The following is a 12,496-nucleotide window of genomic DNA, read 5'->3' as shown; positions in this document are numbered from 1 at the left end:
TTCACAATATAAATCATGACAAAGGCCAACGACCGTTTATACTATTTCTGTAACACTTGCAAAATGGAATATCACCTTCATTTTGTTATTCAATGAAATAAAGGCATAAAAAAATATTTTTGATGACCGAAAAAACGTATTCCATGACCACATTTCCATAAAAGCGTGAATGATTACTTCTCCCACACATGTTGCACATCGTTCACCATAGTTATAAAAGAGGACAATGTTCCCATTTAGCATTTAATGGGTATATGCAGGAATCCTGACGTTAACTTCAATACCTTTTTAAGACTTTTTCAAGAACTTCTCAAAATATTTTCAGACCTTATCGCAACGTCAAGCTGTAATTAGAAACACATTTAACTTAAAACAGGTTTTCGCAAAATTTATCTATCAATTTTTAACACTTTTTAAGACCCCGCTGACACCCTGATTTAGCAGTTTTCCTCAGTTAGTGCCATGAGAAATACCACTTGGAAAAGCTAAAGAGAAAAAATTTAAAAAAGTTGACCGTGTCAATTTTTAAAAGTTATCTTTATTTTCAGACTGGGAACCGAACAGAATGCGGGATTACATGATGATGCATTTCCAAATGTCCAAACCATTTTGTACGCCCTGTGTAAAATGAGCAGTAGCCACACATCTGCAAGTATAAATGTTCCGTCTTAAACGAGGTCAATTGAACTGCTGCGTTAAAGAAAAAAAGGGGAAAAAAAAATGTTAAAAGACTGTAGGAAGGTCATTAAAACGCTTGCACTCTCGTTTCTTTTATATGCATGCAAGTTGCATTCTCAAACATCACGTCCACCATCTTAAAGTCATACTGACGACCCTTAATGAGTTCAAAGGGAACATAAAAAAACTAGAGTTAAAAAAATAGTCTCATTTGTCACTATCTACGAAACACCCACAACATTTTCCTCATGCCGAGAAGAGCAGAGTTACCTTAAGACTGACTGAAGCCCCGCCCCCAGCACAAGCAGCCACTTATTGATGTACACTCTACCAACATATAGACAAGGCCCCTCCTTGAAACTCATCAAAAACCTCACACTTCATTCTGTGCCAGAAGCGAAAAATCAGCTCTCCTGCTTGTCTTTGACCAACAGGACTGTATGCTGCCCTCCACTGGAGGCCATCAGTACTGCACGGTTCTCCAACTGTTTGCCTGACATCTTTACCGGACTCCACGCGTCATCCTCCTCCCCTGTGCCAAGTTGCAAGTTTGTGCCCATGCCCCAGGCATACACCGATCCTGGAGGAAGCACAACCAACAGCAGGAGGGAATTAGCTCACTTAACTTATCATTAAGCCATGAATGAAGCCTTTGCTTTTCTGAAAGAAAATATTTATCATCGACTGAATAAATGATTTGAAGCCAAATTGTGAAACTTCTGATGATTTTTGATGTTATTCTGCCCGTTTAGCCTTTTGGAACAGATGCCGTCTCCATCTGTCAAGCAATACTATCAGACCTGACTGAGGTATACAGTAGTGTGTATACAGCAGCAACACAGGGGAAGGCAAGAGCAAAGTGCTTAACAACTGGGTTTAAGCAATAGAATTTTGTTTTTGTATGCAGTTCTTTGCATTTTCATTCATCTCAATTTATTAGCACAATAGGTCTCAAAATTAATCACTTCTTGTGTGCAGTGCAAAAGAGTTGTGAGGAGCGGACAGGCTTAACAAATATTTCCGTCAACTCATTTGAACGGTTTGAAGGACATGGACATTTCTTTATATGTAAAAGTCAAGCAGTACAGATTTGAATAGCAAAGGCAGAGGAAATGGATCACTGTAAATAATTCATTGCTAAGGCAGTAGGCCAGTAGTCAACTCCTGAAAAGCTAACGTTGCAACGTCTTCTCACCTTCTTTAGTGACTGCAAAGCTCACAGACGTCCCACACGCCACACTCCTGGCCGGCTCCATCCCCTTCACAGGTGTGGGTTCGCTCAGCTCTTCAGCCCCTTGGCCCAAACCAAGGCGGCCATAATCCGCTCTGCCCAGGCTATAAACCTGCCCTGAGAGTTCAGGAAACACTTTAATTGTACTAAACTGTTTAGGTTTTAGTGTTGAATCCCAAGTATTTCATCACTGTCACTAGCTGAGGCTCAACTCGAGACTTATTATTATTAATAATAATAATGCATTATATTTGAAGGTGCCTTTCATGACACTCAAGGTCGCCTTGTGCTAGTGCTCAAAAAACACGACTTGTGTACTACACACTAAAGGGCTAATGCACACTAAAATTAGCAAGTATACCCCTATGTAAACCAACCTTTTTCAACTCAGTTTCCCGAGTGTTGGATTTTGATGTCACAAACACTTAACAAAACAAGTCGGAAGAAGAGGAAAACGCCACCAATGTCCCAGTTGTTAACATTTTGTATCTTTTACGTCGGAACACCATTCTTAGCCGTCAGCCGATTAGAGCTGAAGCCAATAAAAACATATATGCATTGCAAAGTTGATTGACATGAGCGTGAAAGCAGACATAACAAATTCACACTGGACAAAAACACTTGACTTCTTAGACAATTTGTGATCCTACTGTAACAGACTGTAACAGACAGACATCAGATCATCGGGATCCTTAGCTGCAATTTACCTTCAGCATCAAGGCAGACGGTGTGATGTTGTCCTCCAGAGAAGTCAACCCAGGAGGTGGTCGAGTTCTTGAAGCAGGTGAGTTTGACTGGCTCAAAACAAGTCTTGATGCTTTTTGTGCCTGGTTATATGAATAGAGAAAATCAAAATAATAATGATAAAAAATAACAACATTAAAACATTGGGTTCATTGAGCTTTCAATAGTGTGAGCAGCTCATATCCAAGCAACGATTGGGTCAGATTTAAATTCTTGCATATTTGGGGTACACACTGACCAAGCTGGTGGTAGTTAGAGAGGCCAAATCCATACACGTGTCCGTCTGTCGATACAGCAAAAGTGAGGTACGCCCCACAGAAGGCATCGGTGAAGTGAACTTTCCGTTTGAACTTGACCAACTGTGGTTCCAGCAGACGCGCTGCAATCATGAGACACACAGTCAGAATGCATCAGCAATATCAGGACATATGCAGGAATCCTGAAGTGAATTTCAATACCTTTTTAAGAACTTCTCAAAGTATTTAACTAATACTTTATTGCCATAAGCTGTACTCAGCAACACATATTTAACTTACAAAACAGTTTTAGTTTGCAATTAAATCTAGAGCACAACCATACAAAAGGAACTCATAAGCTGGAAAGGAACAAAGCTGGAAAGAATAAATTAAACCAAAGGCAAGGTTTATTAAAATAAACAAGTAACACTTTTACTCAAGTATTCACAATTTTGGAGTTTATTTCGTGCGATTTCGGATATTATTTAGCAGCAGGAAAAAACGCTGCCGCAAGATGCCTAATGTCACGTGTGCGCACGTTGCTCTGTGCCGATCTTGCAGGGCGAACATGCCTGCACATCGTAGTTTTGAACAAATGCAAGGAGGAGAATAAATACATCAACACATACTTTTTTTGCAGTCAAACTGTGGACTCTCTCGATTTTTTAAAAATCAACTATACTTTCTAAGACCCCACAGACACCCTGAATATACATACACACAAGCCATGAAGACATCTATGGGAAATGCAATCGCATCATACAATACTCGCATTGTATAATATTGTATTCTTATTAACTGAAGACTTTAGAGGTCCGTATTACTTACCGAGGCCTCTCCTGCCTCCTCTGTCTGAAAAGTGCTCATAGACTCTTCCCAGCTGCCCCTGTTCTGCTGTTCCTGATGTATAAAGATCTCCACTGAGTGTTACCAGCACCAGGTGATCATTACCTGATAAAAGTGAGCACAAACATTGTTAGATGTTAATACGCAGTGAGGAAATAAAAACACTTGGCAGTGAAATGGATGGTTTCTTACCAGATGCTATTTTCATAACGGGTTCAGTCATGTGGACAAGGAGTGGCACAACAGATGTTTTCATAGGGTGCAGGAGGCCTATAACACCATTGCTATCCTGAAAAGGATGCAGCAAATTAATGGTTTCATTCAGTGATATATAAAGCTCACATTTTGGCTTAAATACAAAGTTGCAACATCAATGGAAATGTGACTGGTGTTTGGTCGTGTAGTGGTGATAAATAAATACAATGCAACCTGTGTTTATTGACCATATTATTTCAACAATTCCCCATGACTTGACAAGAGTAAAACCAGTTTGGCGTGTGGCGTTTAACTGTTGAGGTTGACTGGATTGCACTGCACATGCCTGTACATGGTGAAAACAGGTCACCATTCAACAGCATGTCAATGCAGCATATATTAAGTGTGCGGTGGTTATCGCAGCAGCATCAAGGGTTTAAAAAAAAAAAAGTGCCATAAGAGAAAGAAAATCAATACCGTGACAGTCCTGAAGCAGAGGTTACACACGGTTTCACAGCACTGTCATAAATTAAGTGGGACTGCAGGTGGCAGGCAGCAGTAATAAGATATATAATTGCCAGTGTGCCACTGAGTATTAATTAAATAAAAAAAAAGATGAGTTATCTTGCAACAGGAGTGATAAGTGTCTAGAGAGAGGAAAACAGCGAGGCTTTACGAGCACTGCACAAACTGGGGTTGAATTTCTTCACTTTTCTCTTTGAATAGTTCATTGTGGATAATTTATATAGGTCATAAAAAAGTAAGTAACAAATGATGTGAAAAGGTTGAAAATGAATGAGGGTTTTGGCCATTTATTGTGACAAATGTAAAACTCGAGTCATGCTCTGTCACTCAACACTATAGAGAACTGTCGATCAACAAACGTAAAGAGCAGCTTGACGTTTTTGGTTCAGGTCTCCTGCGAAAGGGTTTAGTCCTACACATATAAACACACCATCGGCAAGCTAACAAGAGACCAAGAAATGGAGGTGGTCTGTAGACGTCAATTCAAATGCAACCGTTCACTGCCAATGACGTCTGATAAAAGAGAGTCTCCTCTTTTTTTTGGTAGTTTCGGTGTTTACGTAGTCATAGAAAACACTATTTTGAGGGTCTTCAAAAAATCAGGAGGAGTCAAGGAATCAAGGAGTTAAACAAGGGAGCTGCAGGGAGAGTATGGTGTGGTCCAATCACAATTCATGACAAAGTATGATGGTGCCATCACAAAATTCTAACGGTGTGAGGAAAGAAAGATATTTTCCTTTTATTTGTGACAGCACAGTAAAGATATTATACATCGATGACTCCTCCAATACTGTCAAAACTGAACTAAGTTCAGAGGGACAAGAACTGGCAAATTTGATTTTATTCTTACTCAAGTTCCGTGTTAATGAGATATCAATCGCAGGATAATCCGAGTCATTTGTTCAAGTAAAATATTTATTTTTTATGTAGATACCATAGAGATAATACAATTTACAATGAAAGTGAATAAATACATATAATAATTGAAATAGACGAAGCAAAGTAAAAAAGTAAAGTGCATATATTTAAAATAAATTAAAAGAAAGTTGGAAAAGAAAGAAAAAAAAATTGAGAAAATGTTCCTAAACCATGAAGATGATGAAGACTATTTTCATCATGGACACGGCTGTTATATTTGCTATGCATAATACATGACAGTATGGTGCTTCATTATAAGAGACTCTCAACGCAATATCTTTAAAAATGAGATGTTAGGTCATTTAAAACAAGCTGAAAAAGTGAGGGCAATTCTGATTTATATAGAGTATGTGTTGTGATAATTCTAGAGACATATTGCAGTATATGAGGAATATTTTCCTGTCTGCTACAGGGCTAGGGCTTGGCACAAAACTTTAATACTTGGATGTCACTGACTGATATGCTCAAATAATATTGAGCATGAAAAAAAACATTAAAGTTTTATAAAGTCAAAATAGCTCAGAAGTAAAATTCAAAAGGATTCAGTGACTCTATACTCGTGTAGCTTGTCTTCTCTCGTGAAGGTTGAGATATGTGACAATAAGTTTTAGAAAATAGCTTCTGGTAACTTACCCTGAAGCAACCCCAGATGTAAACGTTTCCATCCTCTGTGAGTGCAGCTGTGTGACTGTCTCCTGCCGACACTTGGATCACCTTCTCCTCCAGGATCACCTTTCCCGGAACCATATCAGACCCCAGCTCTGTTGTGTCACGACCAAGGGCCCCTTCATCGTTACAGCCAAATGTATACACCTGGAGAGGAGAACAATTCAGAATTCAAATTTGCCGTCTAAGACTTTTATAATATTGGCAGAAAAACTTTTCGAAAAAGAAGTAATAAAAAAAAAATATCCACTTACATGCCCAGTGTCACTGAGACACACTGTGTGCATGCCTCCAGCGATCACCTGCACAGCTTTTTCCGGCAGGGGCACAAGGGCCGGCTTTTTCCTCTCAATGATGTCTTCGCCCAAACCCAACTGTCCTACATCACCCTGGCCCAGGATAAGAACCTGACCGGCCTCCTTACCATGACTTCTGTGGGAAACTAACACACATAAGTAATTTAATATCCAGCAGATGTATTTTATTCGTTTTTTGTTTTAAAATTACAGCAAATCAAAAAGCAATCCACTATTACATGCACCAAAGGAAACTTTTCTCCCTGTTCTCCCTCCCATCCCCTTAGGTGCAAAACAACAAACAACAAAACAAATAGAAATAAAACAAAAAAATATGTACAGTATAGAACCCTGGATAAGGTATACAGTATATACATGCCGACATGGACACAGATACTCATACATAAAACAGATACATATGCAAACACTCACTTTAATTAAATATTGAAAAGTTATAGTAAGAAAAGTTAACCTCTTCTTCCCTGACCCTCTTTTTGGAGTCCCTGCTCGAAAATGATATGCCAAAACTAAATAGAGTAAATCTCTGCAGCTACAAGCTCTATGTGAATTATCTTGATATCAAAATAAAGATAACACTTGTGAGATTCCACCAGAGGTGTAAGTTTCACTGTAGATGCCACTGTGTCAGAGTAAATGTACATGGAACACAGCATAAATGAAGGATTTTTTTCTCTCGCCTAAAAAAATATTGCATTTTAAAGCAAATATCACCTTTAAAATATGCAGTAGGAGCTTAAAAACACATGGAGGTCATGTAACATGTGGACATGAGTTGTGCAAAGTCTGATGCTGCTGAAATGAAGCAGAGTGAAATTACAGATGTTTTAATAAAGAGATGTCTGGGCGTCCTCACTTTTGGCACATCATCTGTGCCATTTGAGATTTCTTAGGTACCAAATTATAAAAAATCCATTTAATTTTATTTATATGTCACTACAGGTCTAAAAATAACTTGTTTTGAAAAAAAAAAAAAAAAAAGTATGATAAATCGATGCTCCCTGTGCGGTGCGTAATAACAACTCTGTGAGTCTGCAGCACCTTCAGTTACGCAGCGCCATAGCTCTGGCTTACCTTGGTCAATTAGGGTGATTGACAGCTCGTTTTAAACGTCTAAACCGGTAGAATCAGGTCTCCAAATGTGTGTGAATCACTTCATTAGCGAGTCAATAGGACATAAATGCATATGACGCATTTAGGCGGACATTTGCCCTTCTCTAATCAGAACGATCTAATGTCGCTCTGCAATGATCAATCAGACCGGGATTTGTTCCCAAAGCATGCTGGAAAGTGTAGTTCTTCATTAGAAGTGGTTTTGTTCCGGTGGAAATAACTTGTTTTGATAAACAGCAAAGGTAAGGCAACATTTCTGCTTGTATTCCTTGAAAGTCAGTTGTCGTTTTGCTCTTATTTTGGGGCTGGATCTGTGAATCTTGGTCGTAGAGTGATAAAAATTGTACCGCTGGAATCTGTAGATTCTCCGCTGTCCAGCCGACACGTTTTTTTTGTTTACATAATCACGCTGACGCTCCGGTGCCGCTTTTCAATGTGTGTCGTTTACAACAACGAACTGCTGCTCTGCTCACCCCCTCCCTTCCCTGAGCGCTACGGTATCCGCAGCTGGTCAAATGTCGTCCTCGTTGTCTTTATTCTGTGTCAGCAGATGAGGTTCGTGAGGAGAGGGAGAGGGCGAGCTACCGCGGCCATAGCAGACGAAGCGGAGAGAGTGGAGGCGGGACTTCCGCTACAAGTAAAGAGACGCTTGATTTGTTCTCTCGCGTTTGTCCTTACAGGCTCCGGTAGAAATATGGCGTCTCGCTGCTAATAGTGGCTATGCAACCACGGCCCGCGACCATGTTATTTTACATTACTTTTTGAAACACTACGAAAATGAAACAAAAACTATTATACAGCGACTAGACAAGGCAGGAGCACATAATATGTATAAAAAAAGTGGATTTTGGGTTATATAAACCCATAAATACTACACATTGTCCCTTTAAATGTAGCATGAATAAAACTATCTCAACTTTACCACATGGTGGAACCTGGATTTTCACATACTTTTCACTTTCTTGGCATCTTTTTCATCCTTGACAATCGTCTCAGACTTTCTCTTGGTGGCACCCTTTTTAGCAGGCATGACAGCAACACTAGAAAAAGGAGACTGGTGTAAGAAGTTGCGAAACAACAATGCATTCGGAACTGTATAGCTGGTGGTGCTCTGTGCCACACAACACCATAAAATATAAATAACCACACAATTGTAATGGTTACAAATGAGTCAAATAACAATTCATATTTTAAAAGGCTAAAATATATTAATCATGCCGACTAGTGTTATGCCATGTTCCGCATGCACCAGTGGGAAAGCAAACAGCTGAAGCGGAAACCATCTGACATCGACAACCTCATACTTTTACACCTTGAAGGCGATACTTTTTGTGACAAGTTATCAAATTAGAGCAGTTTATGTCTTCAGTTATTTAGTGACTAGTACCACTAACTCTTCTTACAAACATTTCTGGAGATTACAGGGTTGATTGTGGAGCTGCCGAGATGGGAATTCGGAATTTTTATGGCCACAATGAAAGGGACATGTAAATATAACATTATAACATGAGCACGATCATTTTCTTCTAAATGCGGTACAAAATAAAATAAACGGAGGTGCATTGTTCGCAGGGATGTTTTTTTTTACAAATGATGAGATTTGCATGACTCATTTTATTTAGCCCAGGAACTTACTACACATATGATATTACCACTCATATGCGAGAAGACATACACATAACACGAACACCACCATATTATCCTAAAGGCTCTACAAAATGAAATAAGCAGGGGGTGCATTTTTTTGGTGGAGCTGCCGAGATTTGCGTCCCCATTTCATTTAGCCAATAACGTCTAACACGTGTGAAACTAACTATACATATTTCCAATGTCTCCGACGCCTACAATGAACAAAGTCCACCGAGAGGCACAAACAGACTCTATCTTTCACTGTAGAAGCTGTTCAGCAGCTGTCGGAGGCTCAGTTTAACAGTAGGCACACACCACACAACTCTGCTCACATGCTGCCAGTGTGACAATCAGCGCGACTTGTGCTACCACGTAAACGATCATCACACTAAGCCATAATGTGAAATCAAACTTTCATTTCGAAGTATTTACATAGAGCTTTAGGGTGCGTTAACTTAAAATGAATGGTCCAAAATAAGCAACGTTGGCAATAACCATGTGTCCTTGCAACCATTTACAACATTAGCTACAAGCGGCTAGCATTAGCTCCAGGCGGCTGTTCTTCGTTTTAATCAAAATTAAAAGGTGACTGACCGGGCTACTAAAACAGCAATGATATAAAATGTACAAACACAAGTTTGTTGACGCATACGTAATAATACTTTTAACCAGCTGGATTTAAACTGTAGCTTATGTGTGAATGTGACAATGGCTAACTGCCAGCTAACAGCGTTAGCATGTCACCCGGAAATGAATGAATCGCAATGATATACTTTGAAGCGTAAGTTGCACATAAATCTGTGGAAACATATTTATCATTGTATACAATCTAGTAGACGTGTGGCTTGTGAGCTGATACAGTGCTGACCTGTGACGTACGGAAGCTTGTAGTTGCCTTGAAGTGAAAGTGCGCTGCGCACTCCTTCGTCCCTGAAGTTTTACTTCTTCTTCTTCGCTGGAGTTTTACGGAAGTCGTCGTCCACTATGGTGCACATTACTGCCACCGTCAGGCGTTGTTTCCCCTATTTTAAAACTAGCCAACCCAAGCTTCCAAATCAGGATGAAGTGACTGTGGCGTCTTTTAAAAATAGAGATGCGGGGGAATTTTTAGTTAAATAACCTAAAATTAGTTAATACAACCCTGGGATAACGGAAGTGAGTCGAACAACAGTGGATTACTTTTATTTAGTGTTAAATACACGTTGATTAGAGTACTAGTACACAGGACAAAATACTGTTTTGTTTAAAAAGATATATTGTTTTCTGACAAAATCAGCAACAGGGTTGTTTTCACTTCCTTTGGACATTGTGGCAGGGTAATCACTGGTTTCTCTATCAATTATTTTGTTACAAACATTTTTAAATATATAAATCTCAAACAGAGAGGGTCCCATTATCCCCCTCGTGGAGCCAGAATGATTCCCTGACATTATCCTCTTTACTAAAGTATGTCCAGATGTTTTTTAGCAGTGCTCATTTCATTGATTGTTATTTTTGCCAACATATACTTGTACTTACATTTCTGGTGTTAGTTCTATTCTGAGCTTTCTTTTTTAATTATTATACCTGATAGATAGACCAAGAGCCTTAAATGTAGTTTGACTAAGTTATGCATTGATTATTATTATTATTATTATTATTAACAATAATAATAACAATAATAATAATAATAATAATAATAATAATAATAATAAATGTAGGTCCCTGAGGATACTGGTGTTCCTCACCATTCATTAACTCTACATTTAACCAACTTTTGGGTTTTACTCTGCTCCTGAAAACATACCACTTCTAATGTTGCATCATAATGAAATCACCACGTTTTGCATTTAAAATACATTCAGAATACCAATTTTATTGCAGTGCTCAGACTCTTTCATGATACAAAACTTTCCTGCCACCAGGTGTCACTGCAGCCTCATGTTTTCACTTCATATTCCAGTTTAGGAAGCCTCTATTGCTTAGAGCTTGCAGGGGGTGGTCAGTGCACAGAAGTTTCAAGGAATTGTTAGATTTTTTTTATTCGATCCAGATGTGACTATTTACAATTAAAAAGAAGATAAGTCAGTCCATACAATTCCACATTCAATTACAAATGTACTTAGTTTCATATTCCCATTCTTGTAGCATATAATCATAAACTAATGACTCTGTGCTTAAAAAAATAGCAACCTATCATAACTTTATATTTAATTTCCCCCCCCCAAATTAAAAGGAAGACAAGATATACACAAGCATCAGTTAAAACTACTGTTTATCAACCTGTACAAAGCGTAGAGGACCCTGTAAGCGACTGGCCAGACAACGATCCAAGATAAAACACTTCTGCATCGTCAGAAGGTACCAGCCAAAATGACTCCCTGTTGACCGTATACATTTTCAGAATTTTTGATAAATCCCTGATCTACACTCATAGCAACTTACATACATACTCTTAGTATACACAGTACTAGCATGTCCTTATTCAGAATGGCTACAGAATGCATTGCATGTTTGAGCTTTAAAGGGAAATACAAATATCAATTAAAAAAAAAAAAAAAAAAAAAAAGGTATAAATCAAACATGTCCAAATCCAGTGACACTGGATTATGTGTTGGCTCATGCAATGAATCGCAGAAATCAGTGATATGAAAACCAGTATGCTATAGTCCTTTGGGCATTGGGTAGATTGGCACACATAAAAACACGCTCCTGACCACCACCTTTTTCCCCCGATATCTACATCAATGCTTAAATGGCCACCTCACATCAAAACCATAAATACAGGCAAGCCAAATAAAAAGGCTCAAATAAAAGCTGTCACTACTCATGTGATCAAAATTATAATACAAAATATCTTGTGCATTACAGATTTTTTTTTTTTTTGTAATTAGACCTCTCCAAGTTTCATTCTAAATGATCACAACATCAGTCTGTACACAGTTTATGTAAAACAAATACAATATTCCAGAGATGTCCAGTCGTGCAACAGAATATCCCAGCTTTCATTCACTAGCATTTTCTCGCTGCTGCCACTGGTCTCTATTATCTATTATTACCGTGTGTAGAGCTATAAGCCATTATCATTATTATTACTGTTATTATTGTGTTATTACATAGATGAGATGAAGCTTTTCCATTTACAGTAACGAAGAAGAAGAGAAAAAGGCAACACAGAATGAGGCCGCATTAAAGGTTGTAACTAGTTCCAAGTCCCTGATGGGTACCACATAAATAACAGCAGAGTGAGAGGTAAGCCCTGTAGGTCCGTTGCCACATCTCCACTTCATTGGCATGTGGTTTCCCCTGTCATCTGGGAGAAATACTGCATCTGGTCCTTACCCACCTGCGCCTCAGTTTAGTGAAAGCAATGTAGTGAGAGGGCGATGGGGGGGGGGGGGGGCAGACGAGAAGCATTCTTG

General features: G+C 38.8%; 1 protein-coding gene across 2 annotated transcripts; it reads right to left on the bottom strand.

Annotated features, from left to right (window-relative positions):
* Nucleotides 1–555: 555 nt before the first annotated feature.
* Nucleotides 556–10,047, bottom strand: rcc1 (regulator of chromosome condensation 1). Of its 2 annotated transcripts, none has more exons than XM_083895788.1 (10): nt 9,975–10,047; nt 8,418–8,506; nt 6,294–6,481; nt 6,007–6,186; nt 3,928–4,024; nt 3,718–3,840; nt 2,892–3,032; nt 2,617–2,736; nt 1,874–2,026; nt 556–1,258 (listed from the first exon to the last, which is right to left on the bottom strand). In XM_083895788.1, the coding sequence occupies exons 2-10, from the start codon at nt 8,494–8,496 to the stop codon at nt 1,083–1,085; spliced, it is 1,257 nt and encodes a 418-aa protein (XP_083751914.1). In that variant the 5' UTR covers nt 8,497–8,506; nt 9,975–10,047; the 3' UTR covers nt 556–1,082. The 2 variants fall into 2 exon arrangements, with proteins under 2 accessions (XP_083751914.1, XP_083751913.1); XM_083895787.1 differs by having other exon boundaries at nt 9,964–10,037.
* Nucleotides 10,048–12,496: the final 2,449 nt, after the last annotated feature.

Source organism: Microchirus variegatus, assembly GCF_963457635.1.
Source record: "Microchirus variegatus genome assembly, chromosome: 1".
Classification (NCBI taxonomy): domain Eukaryota; kingdom Metazoa; phylum Chordata; class Actinopteri; order Pleuronectiformes; family Soleidae; genus Microchirus; species Microchirus variegatus.
The sequence above is the reverse complement of the archived record's forward strand: the minus strand, read 5'-3'. Positions and strand labels throughout refer to the sequence as shown.